Raw genomic sequence first — 23860 nt, forward strand, 5'->3', positions numbered from 1 at the left:
TTCACTAGCAAAATATCACAAAGATTGAGTTTCCATAATCATATTAATTGGTTTTAAATCACAGACAAGATGTATTATTTGTCTTAAAAGTCTTTGGTGTCTTTCTTGGCTGAAGCAAGAGTAATTAAAGAAGTTGAGAAACTTGTTATTCCGTTGATGTTTTCCAGAGGTATTTCATTATTGCAACTGAAAATCTGTCTCTGTAGAGGCAAACAGTTCTTAATAATTCTGTCTTGGAGAATATGTGCAAGTAGATGGAAGATAAATCCTGCTGAGAGAAAGATGAATTGGGATTGGTGACTACATGTAAACAAGGACCTTCCTGAACATGCATTGCGTGATTTTTCAGGGCACGTGTAGTTTTCAGAGTTTCCCCAGCTGGCATTTCAATCTCCAAAATGTTTGGAAATAAGTATCTGGAATTTAGTTCGTGTACTGATTTATCACTGCTTGGGTTACCAGATGAGATGCCAGTTTTATAGACCTGCCTTTCAGTCAGTTTGCAGTTAAAAATTCCTGTGTCTTGTTGAGACGACCGCTCATTTGTTACCAGCAGTGGAACCTCCATAAATGATTCTATGCCTAGAGGTTACTTAAAGTGCGGTAACTCCTGTTCTTTGAAATGCAGCTTTTAAACTGATCGTACAGCTGGTCTCCTTCACTAACCAGAGGCAGGTGGTTGTGATATTGGAGCATGGAGCTGGAGGGAGTGGAAAACAGTCATTCTGCATCTTATGTATTAGTACGCTGAGTAAAATTAAGAGGTGCAGATAAAACCGAAACAATGCTGCTGTTCACACAGGACCTGAAGGAAAGCTTTTATGCCTGAAAGTCCTGCTCCTCCCTTCCCACTTCTGTCATTTGATCTAGTGAGACAGAACCTTTCTGTTAAATGTGGCCACCGCCTTGTACATCTAGTGTTCAGATAGACCATTGGTATCCTTGAACTGCTTTCTTATTACATGGCGTGTAATTTTTTTAACCCGTTGAAGATTTAAACATTTGTAGATTGCCTGTTTTGTTTTTAAGAAAAAAATGTAATTATAAAATCTGGGATGAGTGATGATTAACACAAATAAAGTGCTGCTAGTTGCCTGAAGCCATTTTTATTAGTGGTTTGAGTTGCTGTAAATGTACCATTGATGATTTTTTAATTATTATTATTATTATTTTTGGTGTTTGGTTTTGGGGTGGGTTGTTTGTATGTTTTTGTTTTTGTTTTAACGGGTCCTGAATTGTCTTTGGATAAACTTTGTTTCTGATTAGAAAGAGGAAAGTCGCCAACTAACTCAGATCCAGTACATAGCATGGCCTGATCATGGGGTTCCTGATGATTCCAGCGATTTCCTGGATTTTGTGTGTCTTGTGCGAAAGAAGAGGGCTGGCAGAGAAGAACCTGTTGTTGTTCATTGCAGGTATCCATTTTTTTTCCAACTTTATTAAATCATGAAACTGAACTTATTTATCATCCAATAGCTTTTCTGTGCTTCTTTGTTGAAATAAATGTAATTGTATCTGCTTTGGAAATGACAGCAGAACTCAACATTTAAATGAAACAATTACTTAAAATTGTATTCACGTTTCAAGAAGGCAAATTTTGAGTATATACATGCATTGATCTGTGCAGGGATATTTTGCATGTTTGTTTTGTTTACAGTTTAAATGCTTGTGCTAACAGCCTATATAATAATTCGGGGAAATGTCAAAAGATAGTTAGGAACCTTTTCCTCATGGTGCCTTTTCTACAGGACTCCAGAATAGCTGTATAAATAATCTATAGCAGAAAATGTGGATGGTATATGCAATGATCAAATAAAAGATACTTTTGTCTCAAGTTGGCAATCTTAGGCTACGATATTTTGATACATACATAGAGACGACACTTTTCTCAACAATGTACTTTTGTCATGAATTAAAATAACTCCTATTCTGATTTTTATGTACGCATGAAATGTAGTTTTTTGTTTTTCTTGTGCAGTAGTTTTTAATAGCATTCTGTAGTAAATTTCAAAATCTTAATCCCTTACCTAATTAGTACATTATAATAACGCATAATGCCAAATGTCTTCAAATGAACATGTGTTATGCCAATTCCCGGTGAGCAGTTCTGTGAATAGAAGTCGACCTCTAACTGCTCAAATAGTCCCCAGTCAGGTGGTGTTCCCGAGCCAGGTTTGCATCCTTCCTGTTTCAGGTGGAAGCTGAGAGGTTTAAGGGATAAAATCAATTTAAAGACTATCTAATCTACAAGTAAACTAGACATTTATTGAAGAAGATGAAAGAACAAGATTTTCTTTTTAACACTTTGTTTATCAGAAATGGTATTTAAATGGTTTTGTTCTCTCTTCTGCTTTGTGCTGTTCCGAGTGAATCTTATTCACTAGAGAAACCAATACCAGAATGCCACTGCCTTAAATTATGTTTTCCCTCAACTTCCATTATTGATATACTTTTTCATTGGTATGATTGTTAACAAATAGCAAAAATATCTGGCAAATACAACGTGTGCAAGTCTGCGGAGACACTGGAACAACAACTTGGAGAGTATGAACAGTTTCATTTATCTCAATGAGATGTCAATTCATCTCCACACTGGTAATTTCAATACCAATGTTTATAATAGTTTTATGTTTCACAGAAGAAAAGAGAGAGGGAATATCACAGTTCAACAGAATTTGCTTAACTGGCCCAAGTTGGCTGTTGGGAGTTATAACCAAATTCCTCTAGTGAGTCAAGCTGAAGGAGCCCAGGGTTTCCTCCACGTGTGCGCACACCTATTTTAACGTTTGTTCAGTATAATGGCAGAAGACATTAGTGCAACACAATGGTGAAACTTGTTTTCAGAACTGAGCCAACAGCTTTAGTATGGGGAATCCAAGTAGCTGACAGAGCAAACTTTTCTTTCGTACAATAGTAGTTTAAAAACAAAGCCAAAAAAGCAGATTGTAAAGCAACAGAAACCTTAAGAAATTAGAAGGGTTTTTGTTATGTTGAACTACTTAAAACACTAGTTTCCAAGCTTGTGTTCATGTGTGTGTGTTTATTTTTACAAGGCTCCTACTAGTTTAGTTGAACAGTTTCTAATTCCTGTTCTAGGAGAGATGGTGAGCCACCCATCTTGTCCGTGCCCTTCATGGTTTTCATGTCCTGTCTCGATGTTCCCCTCCATCAGTCAATGATTTATTTTTCCAAGCTGAAGAGTCCTAGTCTACCTGATATTTATCATATGGAAACTGTATCACACTTCCCATCGTTGTCATTGCTCCTCTCCAAATCTTTTCAAGTTGTAAAATGAATCATTGGGTGTTTTGACAGATACTGTTCCTGTTTGGATTTGATAAAACATTCTGCATATAAATTCTTTACTTATAAATTCTATAAATATAAAATGCTATTGAATAATTTTATATAACCAGCACATTTACATCTTGTCATAAAATTCTCATTACATCACTCAAATATATAGTGGCTTTGATGCCACCTTCTGGGCGAAGATTTGAAGTTGTAGTGTGGCCAGACTTAATTTGAAGTTATGCTTCCAAATCAGAACAATTAAGTTTCAAAGTTTATATTGACTAGTTTGGAAGGAAACACTTTCATCTTTTGACTGAAATACTAGTTGTATGAGTTGAGGTAATGCTAGCATTTGAAAATATGGATTGGGTCCTGTATTGAAATATGGAGAACATTGGTTTTCTATTTTAAAAGTGCAACATAATTTTCTTGAATGTGAAAAATTTTGATTTGAAACTGATTGTCAAGGTTAAGGTTAAATATTCAGTCTTTGAGGATTGCTACTTGTGGAAACGTGTATGTATATGTAAAACAATGCAGGTAAAGCATTAGATTTGTTTTATTTTTTAACTAAGGATGATTCATATAAGCTCTCTTAAAAAATTTGCCACTCTGAGATGTGTATGTTATAGTTCTTCCTTGTCTTGAAAGGGATTACTATTACGTGTTCCTTTTCAGTCTACACAAGTTAGATCTCTCTTGTACTGTTTTAATAATAAGAAATTTATCACTATTGTCATCCTCCAGAGGCTTCTGGTAACTTTTCTATTCCTTACTCTGAAATACAAAGGAATGGATCACTTCAAGAACATGCACATGGTTTTATCAAATCAGCCCAATGTTCCAGTAACGTCAAATTGACACGAAGTGCTTGATATCTCTGTCCTTTGTTGTCGTCTAGATATTAGTATGGTTTATAATATCACCTGAAGAAATATCTGTAAATTCTTCTCCAAGGAACGACTGGGTTAAGACAGTCCCTCTTCAAAGGGCTGACCATTTGCACTGATGGTTTTTGCTGTGTTCAGGCAGGATGGAGTTTTCCCAGGGACACAGACACAATCTCTAACCCCTGCCCCAACAGCATGGGAATCATAACCATCAGTTGTGAGAGTCCTTGAGAAGGAAAGTCTTGAGTTGGGTGGTTTTTAACACCCTTTAGGTCTTCAAGTGTGAACCATATTCCAGGAACTTTGTTTCATTTTCCATTTGGGGTTTTTTGTTGGGTTTGTTTTTTCAGTGCTGGGATTGGACGGACAGGAGTTCTTATCACTATGGAGACAGCCATGTGTCTCATCGAGTGCAATCAGCCTGTTTATCCATTAGATATTGTAAGAACCATGAGAGATCAAAGAGCCATGATGATCCAGACACCTGTGAGTATCATATTTGCTGGTCTATGTTGCAGAAGAATAATTTCCTATTACCTAGTCATATCATTAGATGGATTTTAAATATACTTGCTGTTGATCATATTGCAAAGAGGTCACCTTTACGCAGTATAGCTGTAGCCTTGGCTCCAGGCAGGAATAAATTGCTAAGGCTATTGGAAAGGAGCAATTATTTAAATTTCTACAAAGAATACTTGAGAAAGCAGCAACTGTTTCAGGGATACCTAGCACTTAATGTCAAAAAGGCCTGTTTTCCGTAGGGTACAAATTACTCAGTGGAGAAAGCAGGAGCCTAATTCCAGGTGTTAATAATGGGAATAGTATAAAAGGCAAACACAGATCAAAAACATGTAAGGAAAACTTTCAGTGATGCAATTCAGTGATCTTATGTTGCCTTAGTTGCAACAAAAACAAGACTTAACTCTGCCCTGTAGTGACTCAGTTAAAGGAAAATAATCACATAAATATCTTTTTTAAATCGATGTAATTAAATCTGATGTGAGATGTGTCAAAATAATTTTAAGTGTATGTACTCTAAAAAAAAAAGGCAACTTGCCACCAGGATTCTTTTGGTGCTGTCTTCACATTTGATGTATTTCAAGATGCTAGAATTTTTCCTGGATCTATAATGTTTGGGTGTTTTTGAGATAATTGCTATGCTGCTTTAATGTTTTGCATTTCAGAGTTGTAGAAGTTTTAGAGCAGATCTAGAACTGTTGTATTTGTATCATTTAGGTGTTGTGTATCTCTGAGAGCAGTTTGTGTTTACATTTTTAGAAAATACCTTAAAAGGGTCAAAAGATTGAGTTGTGTTGTCTTTAAAAAAAAAAAAACACAAACAAACAAAAACCAAAACCAACCAACCAAACAAAAAACTTTGAAGGAAAAAAGTATCAAATCTCTCCCACAATTACCTGGAGGTGGTAATTTTAATGTTCCTGCTGCAGTTCTTCTAATCAAATTTGAATAAACCTTTTCTGTTCCTCAGAGAGTATTCAGACTGACAAAAAGTATATATGGGCCTCCATTTCTATGTGGTCATTCAATGCTGCTGTCTGGTATTCATGTTCCACTAAAAAAAAGTTGTCTTATTCGGCTAGGATGGGAAGGGTGAGGAAGATGACACACAAAAAATAATTAAGGATGGCTCTTGCTGTTTGTGATGACTACACCGTATGAATAGCATATCCCTCTAGCATACATAGAGAGGAAGAGAGTTCTATTACTAAGGGGAGGAGTTGCAGGGGTAAGGCTTTTAACTATATTTTTTCACAGCTTGTGCTAAGTATCTTCTGGTCTTCCCATTTTTTATTAGAGGGCAGAATTTTCAAGCTTTGGTGAAACGCAGGTGTTCACTGCATCAAGGGGAGAAGGGATAGTAAAGGATTTGCAGTTTGTTTTTAAGATACCATGAACATTAGCTGTTATCTTCTCCTTTAGCACTCGCTTTCCTGTTTTGTAAATCCTGACAGATTCACTCGGTGTCCAGGAGATGGCCCAGCGCTCAGGTCTCTGCAGGGTTTGCTGCCTGAGGAGAGCTGAGGCTCCTTCAGGGAGCACTGCAGGCAAAATATGTGTTTTACACAAATACGTATTAATTAACTGGCTTAATATACATGCAACGATACAGTAAATAATGATTCTATTGCTGAATCTGTTACTGTGCCATTTAAGATCTGACATCGCTAATTACTGCATAGAGAGGGATATTCCACCACACTGAAGTGGAGGCGTGCTGGCTTTCTGACCAGCAGATGCACCATTATGTGGTATTCAGTGTTAGTTGTGGTGTTTTACAAAACAGTGATTTTATTTGATTTTATTTTCATTATAGTCTAATTTGATTACTTGTGGGTTTTTCGTTTAAAACAAAATATTAGTGGCCTCTCTGTATGCAGATGCTATATTTGACTACATTGCAGACTTAAACATTATATAATGTTAATAAACTGGAGTTTTGGCTTTTTACAACATGAAACAATTTTCTTTTTTACCAAATTCTGAGAGGGATGTATCAGTAACATGCCAGAATGAAAGTACTTTGAAACTATAACTTCTAAATTGAATTGCATGGAAACCTCAGGTCAGTGAAACCAACAATGAAATGAAGAGCAGAAAATTACTAATGTGACATTGTAATAATATGTTGTGGGTATGACTTTTGAAGTCATTTCGAAGTGCTGCTCATCCTGTTCTTCTGTTGAGAAACAAGATGTTCTAATATGAAGTTCCTGTTGTTTTGTGTTTCCTAAACTAACTTCGAAGCACAGTTCTTGGCCTGTCAAGAGAATAGTATGGGGAAACCTTAGAGGCCTCTCCTGCTTCAATATTATGTGGTTCAGTTACATTTATTTTCAATTTACTGAATCTGCTTTCCTTTTCAGAGTCAATACAGATTTGTATGTGAAGCTATTTTGAAGGTGTACGAAGAAGGATTTATTAAACCTTTACAAGCACCACTGCATAAGTAAAGAGCAAAAAATCTAGGATATCAATTGAGGAAATCTTGTCCTCTGTAATGAACTGGCAGCATTCTTTGTGCCATAATACTGCTTGCAGGAAATGATAGTGAAGTACAGCAAAGAATTGACAAAGGACTTTGAAAACTTCAGCACTGTTGCACTTTACGTTGAAACAAAATCAGTCTCTGAAACTCTCCTAACCTTCGTCTCTTTGAAGACTTTATTTTCGTGCTTTGCTTCGAACAAACCATAAACTGAAAGAACTGTGTTCAGGGTAATCTACGATATTTCATTGTAGTGTCATATACTGCGCTTCTGGTTGAATTGCTACAAACAAGGCTTGGAATTATTTCACTCTGTTTTACACCCATGTCTCTTAAAATGAAAAACAAATGAAAAAATACACTAAGCCATGGTCTTTTTCCAGTGCTAGGTTTATTTACTATGTACAGACTCTCACTGTTTTGTTTTTTACAACATTAGCAATATTGCCAATACTCGATAGATACACACTGCCTATTGATGCAGCACACACTTTGTCCTACACCCTGACAAGAAACCAGCTGGTTGTTAGAGGAATGCTGGTGTCTGTGTTAACCCAGCAGTAGCTGCATAATTGCCCACTTACCAGCATCTTGTACAAAATAACAATAAAAAATAATTATAATAAAAAAATAAACAGCATTTCTTTGACACAGCTTGTGTGTCATACACTGGTGTATTCTGATTCATGTGACTTAAGATTACGTGATGGGAACTAGTGCATGCATTATGTCTTAACCCCTTAAGTGCCTTGAGACTTACAGCGTACATCCAGTGAAAGGCACTCATGATTCTGTGGGGGTGGTATTGTCCTGTCATATTTATCTTAATGGGTTCAGATTTTTAAAATGGCCCTTGGTGCTTGGAACGTGTTACCGCAAAGGGTCAGAGAAATACCACTCCCTCTTTCCTTATACAAGTACTTGCGTGCTGCTCTCGGTAGCAAAAGCACCTCTGCCAACTTCATGAATGAGCATTGTATGCTGCTGTGTTGAATTATGCGAAAAATCTGACACATTCCTTCCAACTAGTAACTTACAAGCATCTTACTATGAAATGCTGGTAGGTCATTAGAAGCTGATACTTTTGTTTTATCCTTTTATTGAGAAATAGCTGTCTTACTTGATTAGAACGTAACTCTTTAATAGCACTGATAATTAAGTTGAACTTGCAATCAGATGTGATTTAATTCCATTACCTGCTAACCAATTACTATTTAAGTCCTCATCGTTGATTTCAAGCCATGTTCGTACAGGTCTGCCTTTTATTTTTTTTAATTGTTTGGGTGGGGGGAAGGGAGGAGAACACTATGAAGTTGTTCGAGAACTTTATTTAAATTCCATAATGACCCCAGTCACCTTCTGTTATGCTTGTGCAACGTTGTTCCAGTTGGTATGGGTTGCTTCTTATTTAAGTAGGTAGAAGATTTGTAAGAATTGTCTGTCTGATACAGTATCTGAGCTCATTCTAAAGATACATAAATGTCCCAGTTTTTAAAGATTTTTCCAGTATAGGAGAAACCAATTCAGAAGCAAAGTGTTCACTGTAATATACTGTAAGGAAAAAATCAGTCACTTATTTGACTGTCCTGTGACAACATAACTTTGTGCCCTCTATTTAAAAGTTTTAATTTATTGTATTGGTTTTCTGAAAATGTTTGTCGAGTAAATTTTGTTGTAGGCTATACAGAGCATAGAATTAAAATTGAAAGTTCTACACTAAATAATTTTTAACTATTGAAGAATTATATACTATGTTCTAAGGACATTCGAAAGAAATCAGCTATGAACTTCTAAGTGAAAAGGGATTCAGGCAAACTGAAATCCTGGCGTATGGCTTAATAATAAACATGAACCACAATGCCAAATGGAAGATAGTGTTAAGGAAGTTTACAATAGAGTTTAAAATATTTTTAGAAAACAAAATATTAGGTGGCCTGTGGCCCTGTTACTTATATTTCTAGATTTCATGCTTAAATCAATATTATCCCTCAGTGAAAAATTAATCTTACAAGAACCTCTGGATCTGATAAAGAGAAAAAGAGTAATAAGGTAGCTTTAATCTCAGCTATATTTTAAGCCATTTGCAACAAAAGAAAATTCTTCTTTAGGAAAGTATAAGCTTTAACTTCAGCGTGACAAGATTATTAGCTGAGATGCAGGCTAGATGGAAGTTTATTTTAAACTTGGCACTTAATGTCTAAAAAATAAAATAATCCATTATGTTGAAATAAATTTTCTTCATAGTCAAGTCATAATTGAAAATAGCATTTACCCTTTTTTCTGAGGGAAATTGGAAATGGATTTTATAGCAACATTATATAGTGTTGGTATGTCACATATTTAAATATTCTTATGTAAAGTTGCCAAAGCAGTTCAAAAGACCCATTTATACCACAATTATGTGTGGGATATTTATTGGTCACCTGTGATTACTGTTTTGATTACAAACACAGGCAAGAATAATATGTCTCTTCAAAATCTTCCTCTGCACTGAATTAAGCTGGTTTGTAGTGTATTAATTAGCTGCACTAGGAAAAAACTGGAACAAATTAACTATCCTTAGATAATTGGCCATCAGCAACTCTGTGACTTTCTGGCTCCTCCAAAGCCAGGATGGTGGTAACCAAAAAGTGATTGGGATAGAGGTTGGCATTGAAGCCTTTCTGCACCATAAATAATTTGTTCAAATGTTTCTACCTGTTGTGGTATAAATGGCCTTTAAACTATTTTTATATGGCCAAAACCAGTGAAATTGCTAAATATTTTACTTTGGGTTATGAAGATCTGTATCATCCTTAAGAGTTTTTTAAAGAAGTTTTTGTATGTTTCATGCTGTACAAAACATGAATGTATCTTTCAGACATAATGACCTATAGACCTATAAGTGATTGGTGTTATGACTGTTGGATTTTATGATTAATTATTTTCATACCATTTGATTAGGAAAAATGTTGGGCGGGTGTGAGAAAGAGTATGTTTGTAACACTTCCATGAGACAAATCCAGTTAAAAAAAAAAAGTTTTCATTGTAAATAAGAGCAATATTATGACAATTTTGTGCCAATGTATAATGTTAAGACTTTTGTTTTCTTTTTTGGTTCAGAGTGAAAACTACCACTACCATCTCTTGTTTAAAGTGGATTTTGAAGGTTTTTGTTTAGTAGAAAGACATGGGGCTCTAGGAGGGGCTTTGAGTGTTTGGGGGGCATTTTTTCTTTTTTGCTAAATATGAAATAAGGTGCAGGTATTGTTTAATAAATCACCTACACATTGTCAGCCAATCTGCTTTGAGAAGTGCTGCTTTAGGTATACCAGATAATGCGGCTAAAGAATTAATTCATCCCGAATTTGGAAGTATTTGGTATTTTAAATAACTTACAAGTCTTAAGCAGTAAAATACTGCTTTTATGCATTTTATTTTTAGCTATTCTCTCCCAGTTATGAAAAAGAAAAAGCCTGGGTTTTTTTCTCACTACATTTAATGTTAGCTGATGTGTTTCTTCCACATTGCTCTGTTAAATCTTGAAAGCTTATATCTCATATAGATAAAGCAATAATGCTGCTGCTTAGACTACCTGATTATAGTCTGGCACACCATCTATTAGAGAATGGGTAAGAAAGCAGTTGGGTGATTAAGGAACACGAGGAATTTGTTATGGAATCCATGTAGCTGGCAACTTTCCATGGAAACCTTCCAAAAGACTTTGTGGTACCTGGGGAAGGGCCAAAATGCAGCAGAGCTGCTGCAGTTGCACTGCTCAGAGAGATGGGAAGTAGAGAAGGTCTGGCATAGAGATGCTGGAGCTCCAGGTATGCTGTGGACCTGAATTACGTGATATTTTTATGCTTCTGCAGTGTGTGTGCAGGTATGTGGGCGATGTTTGATGGCTCAGGGAATTGGCATGAAAAACTACAGATCCGCCACCCACCAATGTCCAAGTGAAAGCAGGTTCTCCAGTGTGTGTGCTGGGGTTCAGACTGCAGAGCCACTATGCAGGCAATCTTCAAGACCCTCAGGATGAAGGGAGGGATTGGGTTATGGTCCAAATTAAAATTTATAATAGCACATTTGGACTTTCACAAAGTACAGGAATGGTGCCCTCTAATGTCAGTTGTAGTCTTTTCATAGCTCACACCATGGGTCCACCACTGGCTGGATGTATTTGCTAATCTAAGTACCCACCTTTTGTCTTGAGACTGGAAAGTATATTTTCCATTGCTACTTTTAGTGCTAGGATCCAATATCAAAACCTGGAAAAATAATTTCATTAATTAGACATAGATATTGCATGAAAGTGCAGGGATTATCATCAGTGGTGATGAGGAAGCTGCTACAAGGGGAAGATAGTTTTTCTGTTTGTTTAACTGTTCTGTCCTGTTTCTATTATCCCCCTGCACTTATAAACTGAAACTGATATTTTTTTTTTTTTTGGTTTAGCAGTCTGCGAAGGAGGCCAGTTTATCACTGGATTTTACCTCTGTGCTGGTTGTTACCATGAATGTGCATCTTTTCAGTATGTAGGGCTTCTCCAGCTACAAGTTTTTAACTGGTGTACAAGCTGCAAGCTTGGGCTATTGGCTTTGGCATGTTTTGCTCATCAAAAGCCCAATGGTAAAAATTTCAGATAAATCACTTTAAAAAAAAAAAGCTGAAGTTTTCCATTAAAAAATATGGACTTTTTGTTTTCTTTGAACCACTAGCCTCATAAAAAGAAAAAAAAAGCCACTAAAATATCTGTCATTGTAATAGCATGAGGTATGGTTTCACGGACTGGCTGACAGTTTGTTGGTTGTTATTTCGTATTTAGCAAGCTTACACATTTTAAAGGGTGATTTTTTTCAAAGTCTTTTGATATTTGAATAGTAGCACTTTATCTCATACTTACTACTGACTGAACTGTTGGACAAAATAAATTGGGTTTGGAGAGAGATGCTTAATGGGTTTCTGTACAGAGGTTATTACACCCTGGTACGAATGCTTTCTATTGATTTCTAATGATTTCTATTACAACCGTTTCTGGTTTACTGTTCATAAGTTTCTGAGCAACTTTGAGAAAATAGATATTAAGAAGATATTAATAATTCTATCATCTCATTTTTCCTGTCTTAAAAAGAATAATATAGCTTGCATTAAAAAAATTTAAAAGGAAAAAAAAAGGTGCAAATAGAAACTACAGGGTACTCGTAAATTGATCTCTGTGATCTCTCTCAGCTAGCTGCAAATTAGCTATGTTTACTGTAAATGTTTCTGCTAAGCATTATTTTTAACATTAGATCAATTACCTGGAAATCAGTATTTTTTTTTTTACTTAACTTATTTGAATTTTGATAACTAAAGATAATGCACAACAAAGTTTAAAGAAGTTGTCACCCTTTTACTCCTAGGCCAGGGGCCTAAGACATGAGTTAAAAGGGTTAAACAGTTTACATTAAGCTGTTGTTTTCTTTAACTAGAATATATCCACAAAGACTAGACTATAAATGATCCAGTGCAATTATCTCAGTACATTGGGGCACCACAGTAACAATACACAATAATCTTACAGGAAAAATAAGGTAAGAAAACAAAGGTTTTATTTTACCTCTTGTATCCAGGTTTATTTTCCATTTGATTTGGTTTGTTCACCAGCGATCCCATTTTAACCAGTCAAATTGGCAGGGCTGTTTGTGTAAGGTTTTTGTTTGTTTTGTTTTTTCTGCAACAGGTGCTATACTATGTGTAAATACAAAGGGAAGAATATTATTTAGATCATTATTAACAATCAGATGGTGGCAATATTTTTTGCTAGTTACTTCTGATAATTAATTTGCATTTCCAGCTGTGGCTTTCAGTTGTCAAATTTTCATCTCAGTTTCATACTGCCGAATGATGGACTGCAAGTGTGAAGTAAATCATCTCAGAGTTGAATAGCTCTTTTGTTGTTTAGACTAACTCTTGTGTATCTTTATTAATGTTGGAGGATGGGAAGGTTCTTCCCATAAGTAGACTTTTGCCTATAAATTTGTTAAAAAGCACATGATGGGTAGGAAAAAAAAAATATGAAGGCAACATCTTGGCTAAACAGCTGGGGGTGGTTGATTAAAAATGATGGAAACTTGAAACTGGTCAACACTGGATGATGTGAAAATAAATTCAGCTTTTGTCACTGCAGCTACTGTATGCTTAAAAGGGCCTTATGTATTTGTCCTCATTTTGATAAAATGAAATTTCTTGCCATTAAAATTATACACTAACTTCTACCGAAAACCAGCAGTTCCCAGGACAAATATGCTAATTAACATTTAACAGGTCTTGTTTTAGTCTTAAGTAAAACTTCATTCTATTATGTGAAAAAATGCTGTTATGGATATTTTGTGGATATATTTAATTTCAGTTGACAAATAGCTGTCTAGGTACAGACTTGAAATTATATATAGTTTACTTGTGGATCTTAATTGTTTAATTGCAAAATAAAGATGTGCTTTAGTAATTTAAAGTTTTCTTTCCATTTTCTTGCTATTGTACACATGGTTTTGCTATGCTGCTTTTATACACTTGTGATGCCAGATAATGTTCATCTTGTGTTTTACTTTTTGACATTGTGTGCCATAAATACAGCCCTATGGATTGAGCACCAGAAGAGGATGCTGAATTATCAGGAATGAAATTTCTTGGTTACAGAAGAAGCTCGAGTATCAGCCAGAGTTTTTGACCCGAAAATCTATACTACAGTTTTTGCTCTAGTAGAAGAATAACTATTTATCTTTTACACAGTGAGTGCGTTGGAGACAGTGTTCAGTAGAGATTGTAGTCTGATCACAAACCTGAGGGTATGAGGAGTAGCGATGTGAGGAACAAAAATTCCAGATGGCAGCTTGAGCGGATGTTCAAAGCAAAAGTAGGAAAAAATGATGAAAGGACTTAAGAGGCAAGACAAATCTCAGGAGGGGTAAGAGCCTAAGAGAGATCAATTAATTTAGGACTTAATTTGACTGATTAATTTAGGACTTTAAAGTGAAGACAAGGTGCTTGGATTTGTAGTACAAAAGGTAAACTACTGGGAAAGCATTCAAGGAGAGAAACGGAAGTAAGAAGACATTAAGTCAGGAGTGATTTGTTTAAAACTGGAATAGGAAGACCGGATAGAAGATGAGTCACAGATACCACAGTTGCATGTGCAAATACTTGGACTGCCTTTGAGTAGTAAATAGTGAGGAAGGAATAGACTGTAATTACATGAAGAGTAGCAAGAGGCTGGTATGAAATAAGAAGAGCAAAAATGAGCAGAAATGTTTGTGTCACTGTAGCTACAGAAAGGAAGCTGGGAATAATGGAGTTCATGGTGGCAACAAGGGAGCTTGTGAGTGACCAAGTAGAAAGAAGCTCAATTTGAGGAAATAATTGAAGATGGGCAGAAAATGTAGGGACCACTTCTAAGAATCAGGTAATTTATTCTCCTGAATGCTCTAACAGGAAAACGTGAATTGGTGTAGGTTTAATGGCAAGGAGACTACCATTTATGTGATGGATAGCTCTGCTAAAAACTAAGCATCTTTGCTGTGCAAATGATCAGTTGATCTGCATCGAGAATTCATCAGATACCTCAAAACCTCCAAGATAATTTTTTTTTTCCCCTTTAAATAGAATAAGATTCTGTATGAACTTTATTGCAAGCTCCCTCATGAATTTCATCACAGATTGCTGGGAGCAAGCGTAGTCCCTGCTCCTCTGATAAAAAGTATTTAAAATTCCCATTTGTGATTTATGCTCCTGAGCAAATAAACAGGCACGAACCTGAATCTCGCCTTTCCCCTATGCTTGCCTCGCTCCTCCTGCTTGTGGCAGGAGGATTGCTGTTTCAACACAGAGGTGCTAAAATAACTGACATTTAACATTAAAATCAGCCTGTTGCTTCATCAGCAAATACTGTGCAATTACCTGAAAGCTGCTTGTTCTTTTTCCTCATTTCAGCAAATGACATCAAGGTAACTTAATATATATCCAGGCACTGGAGCTGATTCTGCCATAGCAATGTACTAATGTGTGTTTCATTGTGCCAGTTCCTCTGCGTGGCAGGTGAGTGACCGGTGATTTCAGCCCAGGTTTCACAGCTGAGTGTAGAAAATGTTGTGTTATTGTTAGCACAAGCAGTCCCGATAACAAGCCAAACTCGTGGTTTCCCGGAGCGTTCCAGAGGCTGGATTCCCCGTTGTCCCGGGGTTTCAAAGGAGTCTGGAGCCACTGTCAGCTGCTGCTATACTTTTGCAAACAGAGTTTATATTGCCTTGCCTGAGCTTTTCTATTTGGAAATCTCAAATACTAGCTTGAACGCAAATATTTACGTATGCAAAAAAATGCAGCGAGGTGCAGACCTTTATAATTGCCAGCAAGTGGGGCTTTTCCCCTTAGGCTGGAGTAACGAAAAATTAACTATAAATCACTGCAACAAACTGTATGAGTGAAGGACATTAGAATACAAACAGTATTTTGTTGTCATACATTATTTCAGGGTATAAATACTGTTAGTTTGTAGATGGTTCTGTTTATTTAACACACTGCTGCAAGTATCCTTTCAGGCAGTGTTTAAAGAAACGATTTTCTTTTGAACTTTAATGGTTTAAGAGCGCGTTTGTCTGGGAATTCTGCGAAATAATGGGACAGCCGCTTTGCTGATCGGCCCCCGTTTTACCCCACGGTCGCGCCGCCGCTGCCCTCAGCCCGGTCCCGGTCCCGCGGCGCCGCTGCTGGCCCGGCCGCTCGCGCGGCCTCCCGGTGCCCTCCCCGGGCAGAACGTGGGCCGGGCCGCCACCCCACCGCCCCCCGCGGCGGCCCCTGAGCCGGGCGAAACCACCTGGCTCGGGGCGGGGGCGCCCATTCTCCGGGCTCCGCCCCTTTAAAAGGGGCGTTGGCCCCACTGCGCGGCGCGAAAAAGATCCCTTCACCGTCCACCTTCCGCGTCCCGTCCCGCCGCCCTGCTCCGCGGTCTCCGGTCCCGCGCCGAGCGGGAGAGAGCAGCAGCGGAGGCCGCCAGGTGAGTGAGCGTGGGCAGGAGGCCATGGAGGGCGGGTGGTTGCCTGTTTAAGGGCCTCCCACGTCGCTCCGCCATGTCCGGAGGCCCGCCCCCTCCCGGGGGCTCCCTCACCGCCGCCCCCTCCCGCCCGCAGGGGCCTGAGGAGCCGCCGCGGGGACGCGCTCCCGCCGCCCCCGGCTCCGCCGCAGCCGCCGCCCGGGCCGAGGGGCCGCCCGCCAGGTGAGCGGCGCGGGGAGGCTGCTGTGACCGACACGGAGGGTCGGCGGCGCCGCTCCCGTGCCCGAGCGGCCGCGGCGGGGGACGGCGCGGCGCGACCCCTGAGGCGAGGCCGCCGGCCAGGCGGGGCGGGAGCGGGGCCGGGGGCGAGGCGGGCGCCGGTCTCGGGGCGTTATGTAAGGGCAGGGGGGGCCGGGGGCGCCCGGCCGGCGTGGCCTGGGAAGGGGGATTTGAGGGCCGTTCCCTGCCGGGGCTCCCCCGGTGAGGCGAAGGGGCGGCGGCGGGTTTCGGCTCCGTGCGCGCGGGCTGGGTTGCGATCGGGGCAGCCCGGCCGGTTGTTTGGGCTCGGGGCTGACTCAGCGCCGGCTCCGGGTGTTCGGGACCCGGGAGGCGCCACCCGGTGCGGGTGCGGGGCTGGGAGGCCGCTGTCCCTGGGATCCGCCGGTCTGTGCAGAGCCTTTCGCTGCTCTGTGAGCCAAGTTCTGGGGCAGGAAGGGCCGCTTATAATTTTTTTTTTTTTTTTTTTTTTTCCTGGTATGAGAGATGGAGTATGTCAGCCAGGAAAACAGGTGGTTCTCAGTTGCTTTCCTGGTGCGAGAGAACATCACCATCTCATTGAAGAGTGCAGTAGCGCTTGTATTAATGAAAGATTAATCGTGTGAGATCTACACAATCGCTTTTTTTTTTGTTCCCAAAAATTACCCTAACTATTGCCAAGGGTTTGAGCTGCATTTTTTTTTACAGTAGTCGAAGAGTGCGGGTATTTAAATCCGAAGAAGTGAATTGGCTGGTTGGGTCTTTTTGTGTTGGCTTGTAAAAAAAAAAAAAAAAAAAAAAACAAAAAAAAAAAAAAAACCACACAAAGGTTTCCTGTAGAAATAAATAGTTACTACTGCACCCTGACCTAGGTTTTATAGTTCTTCATAAATGAGTTCTGTTCTAAGCAACAGTTCTTTATCAAAGTCTGGCATTTTCTAAGAACTTTTTTTTTCTGTTGTGAAAAACTAGCATTAACACGTTCTTTTTCTGCGTTGGATTTTGTAGCCAAGATGCTGAGCTTTTTCCGTCGAACCCTTGGACGGCGGTCGATGCGTAAGCATGCGGAGAAGGAACGGCTCAGAGAGGCCCAGAGAGCTGCGACCCACATCCCTGCAGCTGGGGACGCAAAGTCCATCATTACTTGCCGGGTAGCGCTGCTGGATGGAACAGATGTCAGCGTGGACTTGCCGGTATGAGTGTTGCAAGTTTGTTTTTTAAATACTGCTTGCTTGCGTCAATCTGATTGTGCTCTTTGCAGTTTACAAGTTAGGTAAAGGCAAATCTATTTGTTGTAGCAACTGACCCCGTGACTTGATGTCCATTTAGTTACTAGTCATAGAAAGGTATTGAAAGTATAGTTAGTTTTCTTATGTGCTGAAACAAGCAAGCATCTTGTTAGATGTTATTGTGCTTTATACATCGAACGCTTTCTAGCATGTTGATGTAGTTGTTGTGCCAAAGCTTAATTTAGAGAGGGTAACACCTCGGGTGAACTGGATTTTCTTTTAAGTGAGCTGTGTGCATCTTAAAAAGGAAGGTAAATCTCTTGGTGTAACTCTGTTGAGGAGCCAAAGTACAAGCAGTAATTTCTGTGTGGGTTTTGTTTGTTTTGATTTTGTGTCAGGGTTGGATGCAGGTTTTAGTGCTCACTTGAGAGGGAGGGGAAGAGAAGAATTCTACTTCCTTCGCCTCCTCAGGGCAGATTATATAGCAGGGACTGTCTCATAGCATGGTGCGTTACTGGGAGTGAGGTGTTAGCCACTGTTTTACATTTCTAAAGCTCCCTTAAGATGCACGTGTCTGTTCTGCTCTGCTTAATTACATACATGTTTTTGGCCAACAGCTTGAACAGTAGCAATAGAAGCAATGTGCTCTGTTTTTCCATTACCACGTGTTAGACTTGTTAGTGACTTGTTTTGATCTCTCACAGCTGAGTTAGGAAGCTGAGGGTCTGCGAGATCTTCTGACTAGTTCTGCAGGATTTGGCTGCAGTAACAAGTTGTGCTGATGTTGGAGCTGCTGGCTAGAAAGATCTCGCAGAGCAGCCATGCTTCAAATGGCTTCTCTTTCCTCCCCTTCTTATTTTAAGCTCATTTCTAGAGTGTTTGTAATGTTAGGTAGTTTGAGGAAGACTCTCAACTTGAGTATTGAGTGGTGGTGTTGACATAGCGAGCGGAAATAACTTGCAATATCCAGAACCCCAAGTAATCTAAAGAAATAGTTTGGCATCTTTATTTGTGAAACGGCTATACAGATAAGTGTTTATAGAGGGCAGTAAAACTAATTTGTACATCTCTGAAACAATGTGGTGAACGTCTTCAGTGCTGTTTAGTGCCAAGGATGCTTGATTTGAGGCCAGGAATGCCCACAAACACTTTATAGCAAGAGTTACACTTAAAAAGTACTCAAGTTTAAATTAGCGTCTCCACGTAACTAGAGCAGTAATCTTTTAAGGTTGGGGTTGGCTCTGTAGGCAAATTCCTGGCGCCTTTAACGACATTTCTAAGGCTTTGAGGAGCATAAATTGAACCTGAAGAGGTGTCATGACCTGCTATGTGGGCTGTAAAGCAACAGTAACTATTTATTTCTATGGGAAACTTTTTTCACTCTTGCTTTTTTTCTTTATAAGCCAACATAAAGCCTTATATGTGGACATATAAGTTATGAGTAACAGTAAAAAAATATGCTAAACCTACATAGCTAGATGCAGTAATTACAGTACATCATCAGTGGCTGACATGTACCAGTTCCTTTGGTGATTAAAATACAATAAATTAAAAGTAGATTATATGTTTCATTTCAAACTCCTTAGTGTGTTTGTTCTTGCATCTCCACTTGCGTCGTTCATGTTTTGAGCTTGAATCTGAAAGAGGAAAAAAAAGTGGGGGGAGACGGGATGAAGTGGAGGGTACAAAATCTTGGCAAAACAACATCACTTTCTAAAACCTGAAGGTAAATTAAAAGTAGATGTATGTGTGTGTGTGTGTATATATATATACACAGAGATACAACTTCCATTGAGAATCATTGTCCTCTTTGAACTAGGGTGTTTTCCAAGACTGGTTCTGTTAGTTTGGCAGCAGATTTGGTTTAGAATGAACTTTCCTTATCTCAAATAGGTGCCCTCAGGTCTGCCATTTCAGTTGTGCACAGTCCTATTATCTATCTAAGTTCTGTAAAATTGTTTTATTAAAAAAACCAAAAAGTGTTTCGTATGACCAGATCACTTAGCAAACAGGTTAGTTTACAGCGAGAGAAAGAGCTGTCTTGGCAGGAATGAATCCTTTCCTTTTTTAATCTATGGCATAAGTTGCTGCTGCCACAGGAAGAAAAGATGCTGCTTTCATTGTTGCATTTATCCTTGTTTTTGCATACCCCTTGGCAGAAGAAACAGTTTTTTGGCAGCCTGGCAGTAAGCTACGTCAAGAAAATACTGTGGCTGAAAATAATCAGTGTAGTTTTGTTATGTTAGTTTCCAGCTGGAGAGGTTCTTCAGTTTGGTTCCCCATGTGCCTCCCCAAATGTGGTGAAGAAGCATTTAGTGAATTTGCTACTGAAAGAAGAGTATTCTGGAGTTCCAGACATTCATATCATTGAATCTGAGATTGCTGAATTTCTGTTAAAATAAATAAATAAATAATGAAAATAAAACAAACAAAAAAACCCACCACAGGGAACGTCATAATGTAAGCCAAACCTGTTTCAGCATCTTTTTAAGCAGCAAAGACTGATGTTTTTATGAATATTGACAATGAGACAAAAAGACATGTTGTAAATGATGCAGTTGAGATTTAGTTTATTAAATACAGAGCCAGGATTTGAGCAGTAACTCTGCTTTTTGTCTACTGATCTTATCTATGGTGTCTGTCAAGCCTCTTAATCTGTCTGCTTTTCTATTTCTTCTGTTGTTTTTAATTACAAAATTGCCTGACTTGAAGTGGTCATCAAAGCTACAGTCCTACACAGTATGTAGCCTGGATGCTTTTAAAGAATCTACTTGTTTCGTAGCCATGTCAATGACTAAAGAATGTCAGTGTTATATATACTATTTACTGTCACTTTGGTATGTTTGAAATGGGAGGCATGAACTTCATGCAAGTTATCAGTGTTCTTTTAGGGCAGATTGAAATGCGTGGGGGCTTTTTCCCCAACTTCATCTCAGATTCTAAAGTTGTGTTTTGACCTGGTAGTTTTCCTCATCTCTTACCAGTTTTTTAAAGCTTTATGTTTGTCCAATTGCATTCAGTGGTTTTGGCAGACTTGTGTGATTAGTGAAACACTAAGAAGCTTATTATCTCTTTTTTATCTATTGAAAGTTTTTATAAAATACGTGATGTCTGTTAGCTGCACTGCTGCTGATGTTCATCACTCGCACTGTTTAACTACTAACTCACCTCGAGTTCCATTTGGACAAAAGTCAGGTCGTGCTTTTTCTTCTAATTGTTTAAGATCCGTGGGTGGAATGTTGCTGAAGTGGTATGAGCAGTGAGAGGACAAGAACTCGGTTTTGCTGACATCCCCTATCTTACTTTTAATCTTGTTCTCATGCGAAACTAAACCTCCATCTTCCCCCACTGCACCTCTGGAATTCTCGAAAGCTCATAAGCCGTGAACAGCCCTGGTTAGGTACCTGGAGACTCCATCAGCTCAGTCACACCAGTCTGGGCTCCCAAGGGAACCCTCAGCAGCTGCAACACGGACTCTTCTGGTGGTGATAGTTGGTGGGGAAAGGCAGGTTGGGGTGGGGGAAGGCAGCATAGCAATGTTTGTCCTTGAAGGCCTTTTTTAATTGGAGTCACCAGTAGCTTATGAAATACTTGCAAACAAAAACATTTGTCAAGAATTTCAAATAAAGTGCTGTTTTGAGTACTGGAGGGTACCAGAGATTTTAAATCAAAATATCTGAAAACAGAGTATTTGTTGTAGATATAGTCAATTCTATGCTATTCATAGTAATAATTGGAGAGGGAAAAGGTAATTTGGATAAAGGGGAAAGAATGGCAAGATAAATAGTGCGAATTAAATTACAGGGATACATTTGGAATATGCACCTTTTAAAAAATGTGTTGATACCTTTCTGTGTAGGAACAAGGTCCACCTTATAATAGCAACAGATAGTAAGTATGGGGTCATATAGAAGCAGCACTGTGCTTTGTGGAAGCCAGTGGTGTTTTGGTAAAAAAACCTGACCCTGCTTAACCCACAATTTACGTAATCTTCTCATGGATAATAGAGCGTTAATTGTATTCCAGTTTCTGTATGTGCAACCTAAATTTTGGGCAAAAGCTTCCTAGTGGTATAAGGTGAAAGACACAAATGATGAGAATGGATGCTCTCTGAGTAGTTTTTGGTCTTAGAATATTCCTTACTTATGCATTCATGAAATTTAATATGGAGATTTCAAAATGAGATGTTTTTGCCCTTATTATAATGAAGTATCATTAAAACAAGGTCTTGTATGAAGCAGTCCAAAGGCTCTGTGGAATAGCAGGAATTAGTTAAGCTGTTTACAGTTTTGGAGTAATGCTTACAAAATAAGATAAAAGGACTGTATTTGTAGTGATTGTTTTAAATAAAATTAAGAAATCTATCTGGACTGCCAAAAACATTGCCAGCAAACTGTTAACGAGTGCTGATGGCTTTTTGTGTGAAGGGAGATGATCTGTGTTCATCCGACTACAAGATCAGAGATGTATTGTGGTAGTTGTTTTTACTAAGTAATCCGCTCTGTTTATTTAAAAGCCCGTAGAATATTTCTGGCTACTTACTGAATATCCGTAGCTGTAAATATGAAATACAGAACACTGTGATGCAGATGCTGATTAAAAAGAAGATCTAGTCATGCTAAAAGTATTGGAAGATAAGTCTTTGAATAAAATGTGTAATCTTGGTGTTCAAGGCTGGGTTTTAAATTTTTAAATAAATCTCAGCTGACAAAAGGAATGAGTAAATAAACATTTGCTCGTGTGCATATGTATTAAGATTATAAAGTTTTGGATTGAAACTTTTTTTCCCATATGGTTTTGGTCTTTATCTTAAACTATTGCAATGATTTTGACTATTTGCTTAAACTACTGAAAGATCTTTAGGGTGCCTGAAACTGGAAAAATCAATCCTGAGCGGAGCGTTACAAAGCAGAGCTGCTGTCTGTGGTGGGAGGGGGCCCAAGCCGTAGTGCTTCCTGGGGTGCCAGATTTCAGTGCGTATTGAGATTGAATAAAAGACATATATATATAGATAGTACATGCTGAGTCGTTTCAGCACTTGCGAGCAGTAGCAGAATCACTGACTGCCTGTACAGAGTTGTGCTGGGGGCCTGGTTGGTTTGGGCTGATGGCAGGTGAGCGTTTGGGGCTTGCTGCCATTCGCGATGCCCTGGTGAGACTGGAAAGTGGGGAAGGCAGCAGCTGGAAGCAAGTGATCATCAGAATGATTTGTTTGGCCCGCGGTGTTTCAGGGGATGGTGCTGCAGGCTGGTTTGGTTGTCCGAAGGTTTAGCATTCCCAGCTCGCACCACAACAGTGAATTTTGTCTGAAGCTCTGCCTTCCCCTGAACTGCTCTTGGAGAGAGCTTGGCCAGACTGGGACTCTCGTATGCTCCTAACCAGGCTGCTCCGGAGAGACCTGCAGCTGGAACACCAAATAAAACTGAAATGTTTGAGAATATACTGGGGGAGGTACTTAATCTCTAAATCTTCATGCTGGACAAGCAGTCTGGATATATTGTGTATCAGAAAGAACATTGGGAAATAGATTCAGAAACAAATTTAATCTAATGTGTAGCCAGAAGAGACAAACTTTCTGGGAAAGGAAGAATAAGAGACTTCTGGCAAAACAAACTGACAAGTATCAATGTTTTGAATATTTTTTTTTTAATGTATAAGGTCAATAAGCCTGAGCATAGTACATAAAAATCCTTCTATATACTATTCTAATAATTGTACAGTTATGATGGGTATTGAAATAAATTCTTTATAAAGAATTCTGGGAGACGCCTTTTTCATTTTCCAGAGAGACGAAACAAAATGTTTAATCACAAATGTTTATCTTCCTCTGTTTGGGAGAGATTGAGTAAACAGAGGAATTTATAAGCTCTGTCTCTGGAACTAGAAATTATTCTCTGCAGCCTTCCAGCCTGAAGTGCTTTTCACGCAGTACAAGAATATATGGTGCATGTTGTCAAAGGCTGGGGATACACCAGAGAGAGAACCAGAACTGGTGTTTTGCTGCCAGTGGCATCTTTAGCTGAAGGAGAAAATCGACAGGGGAGTTTGGAAAAGATATTTGAAAGATTGATGCTTGGAGTTTTGAGGAGAGGGGCAACTCCATTTGTAGGTCAGTACTTAACACCAGAAGACCAGGGTGATACAAATAATGTGTACTTCTAACACTGCCTTTGTAAAG

General features: G+C 38.9%; 2 protein-coding genes across 5 annotated transcripts in view; both read left to right on the forward strand.

The window, feature by feature from the left end:
• Positions 1–13612, forward strand: part of PTPN4 (protein tyrosine phosphatase non-receptor type 4) — a 116575-nt gene extending 102963 nt beyond the window's left edge. For all 3 annotated transcript variants that reach the window (XM_065637535.1, XM_065637537.1, XM_065637536.1), the window contains 3 exons: positions 1267–1415; positions 4535–4670; positions 7070–13612. In XM_065637535.1, the coding sequence (XP_065493607.1) occupies positions 1267–1415; positions 4535–4670; positions 7070–7156 (372 nt within the window). In that variant the 3' untranslated portion in view covers positions 7157–13612. The remainder of the gene's footprint in view (positions 1–1266; positions 1416–4534; positions 4671–7069) is intronic.
• A 2523-nt stretch (positions 13613–16135) lies between these two features.
• Positions 16136–23860, forward strand: part of EPB41L5 (erythrocyte membrane protein band 4.1 like 5) — a 60111-nt gene continuing 52386 nt past the window's right edge. The window contains exons 1-2 of one of the 2 annotated variants that reach the window (XM_065637864.1): positions 16136–16201; positions 17462–17646. In XM_065637864.1, the coding sequence (XP_065493936.1) occupies positions 17467–17646 (180 nt within the window). In that variant the 5' untranslated portion in view covers positions 16136–16201; positions 17462–17466. Of the gene's footprint in view, positions 16202–16356; positions 16421–17461; positions 17647–23860 lie in introns of those variants that run through there. The other variant, XM_065637863.1, reaches the window with a different exon arrangement.

The sequence above is a fragment of the Caloenas nicobarica genome, chromosome 6 (assembly GCF_036013445.1).
Source record: "Caloenas nicobarica isolate bCalNic1 chromosome 6, bCalNic1.hap1, whole genome shotgun sequence".
In the NCBI taxonomy this organism is placed as follows: Eukaryota; Metazoa; Chordata; class Aves; order Columbiformes; family Columbidae; genus Caloenas; species Caloenas nicobarica.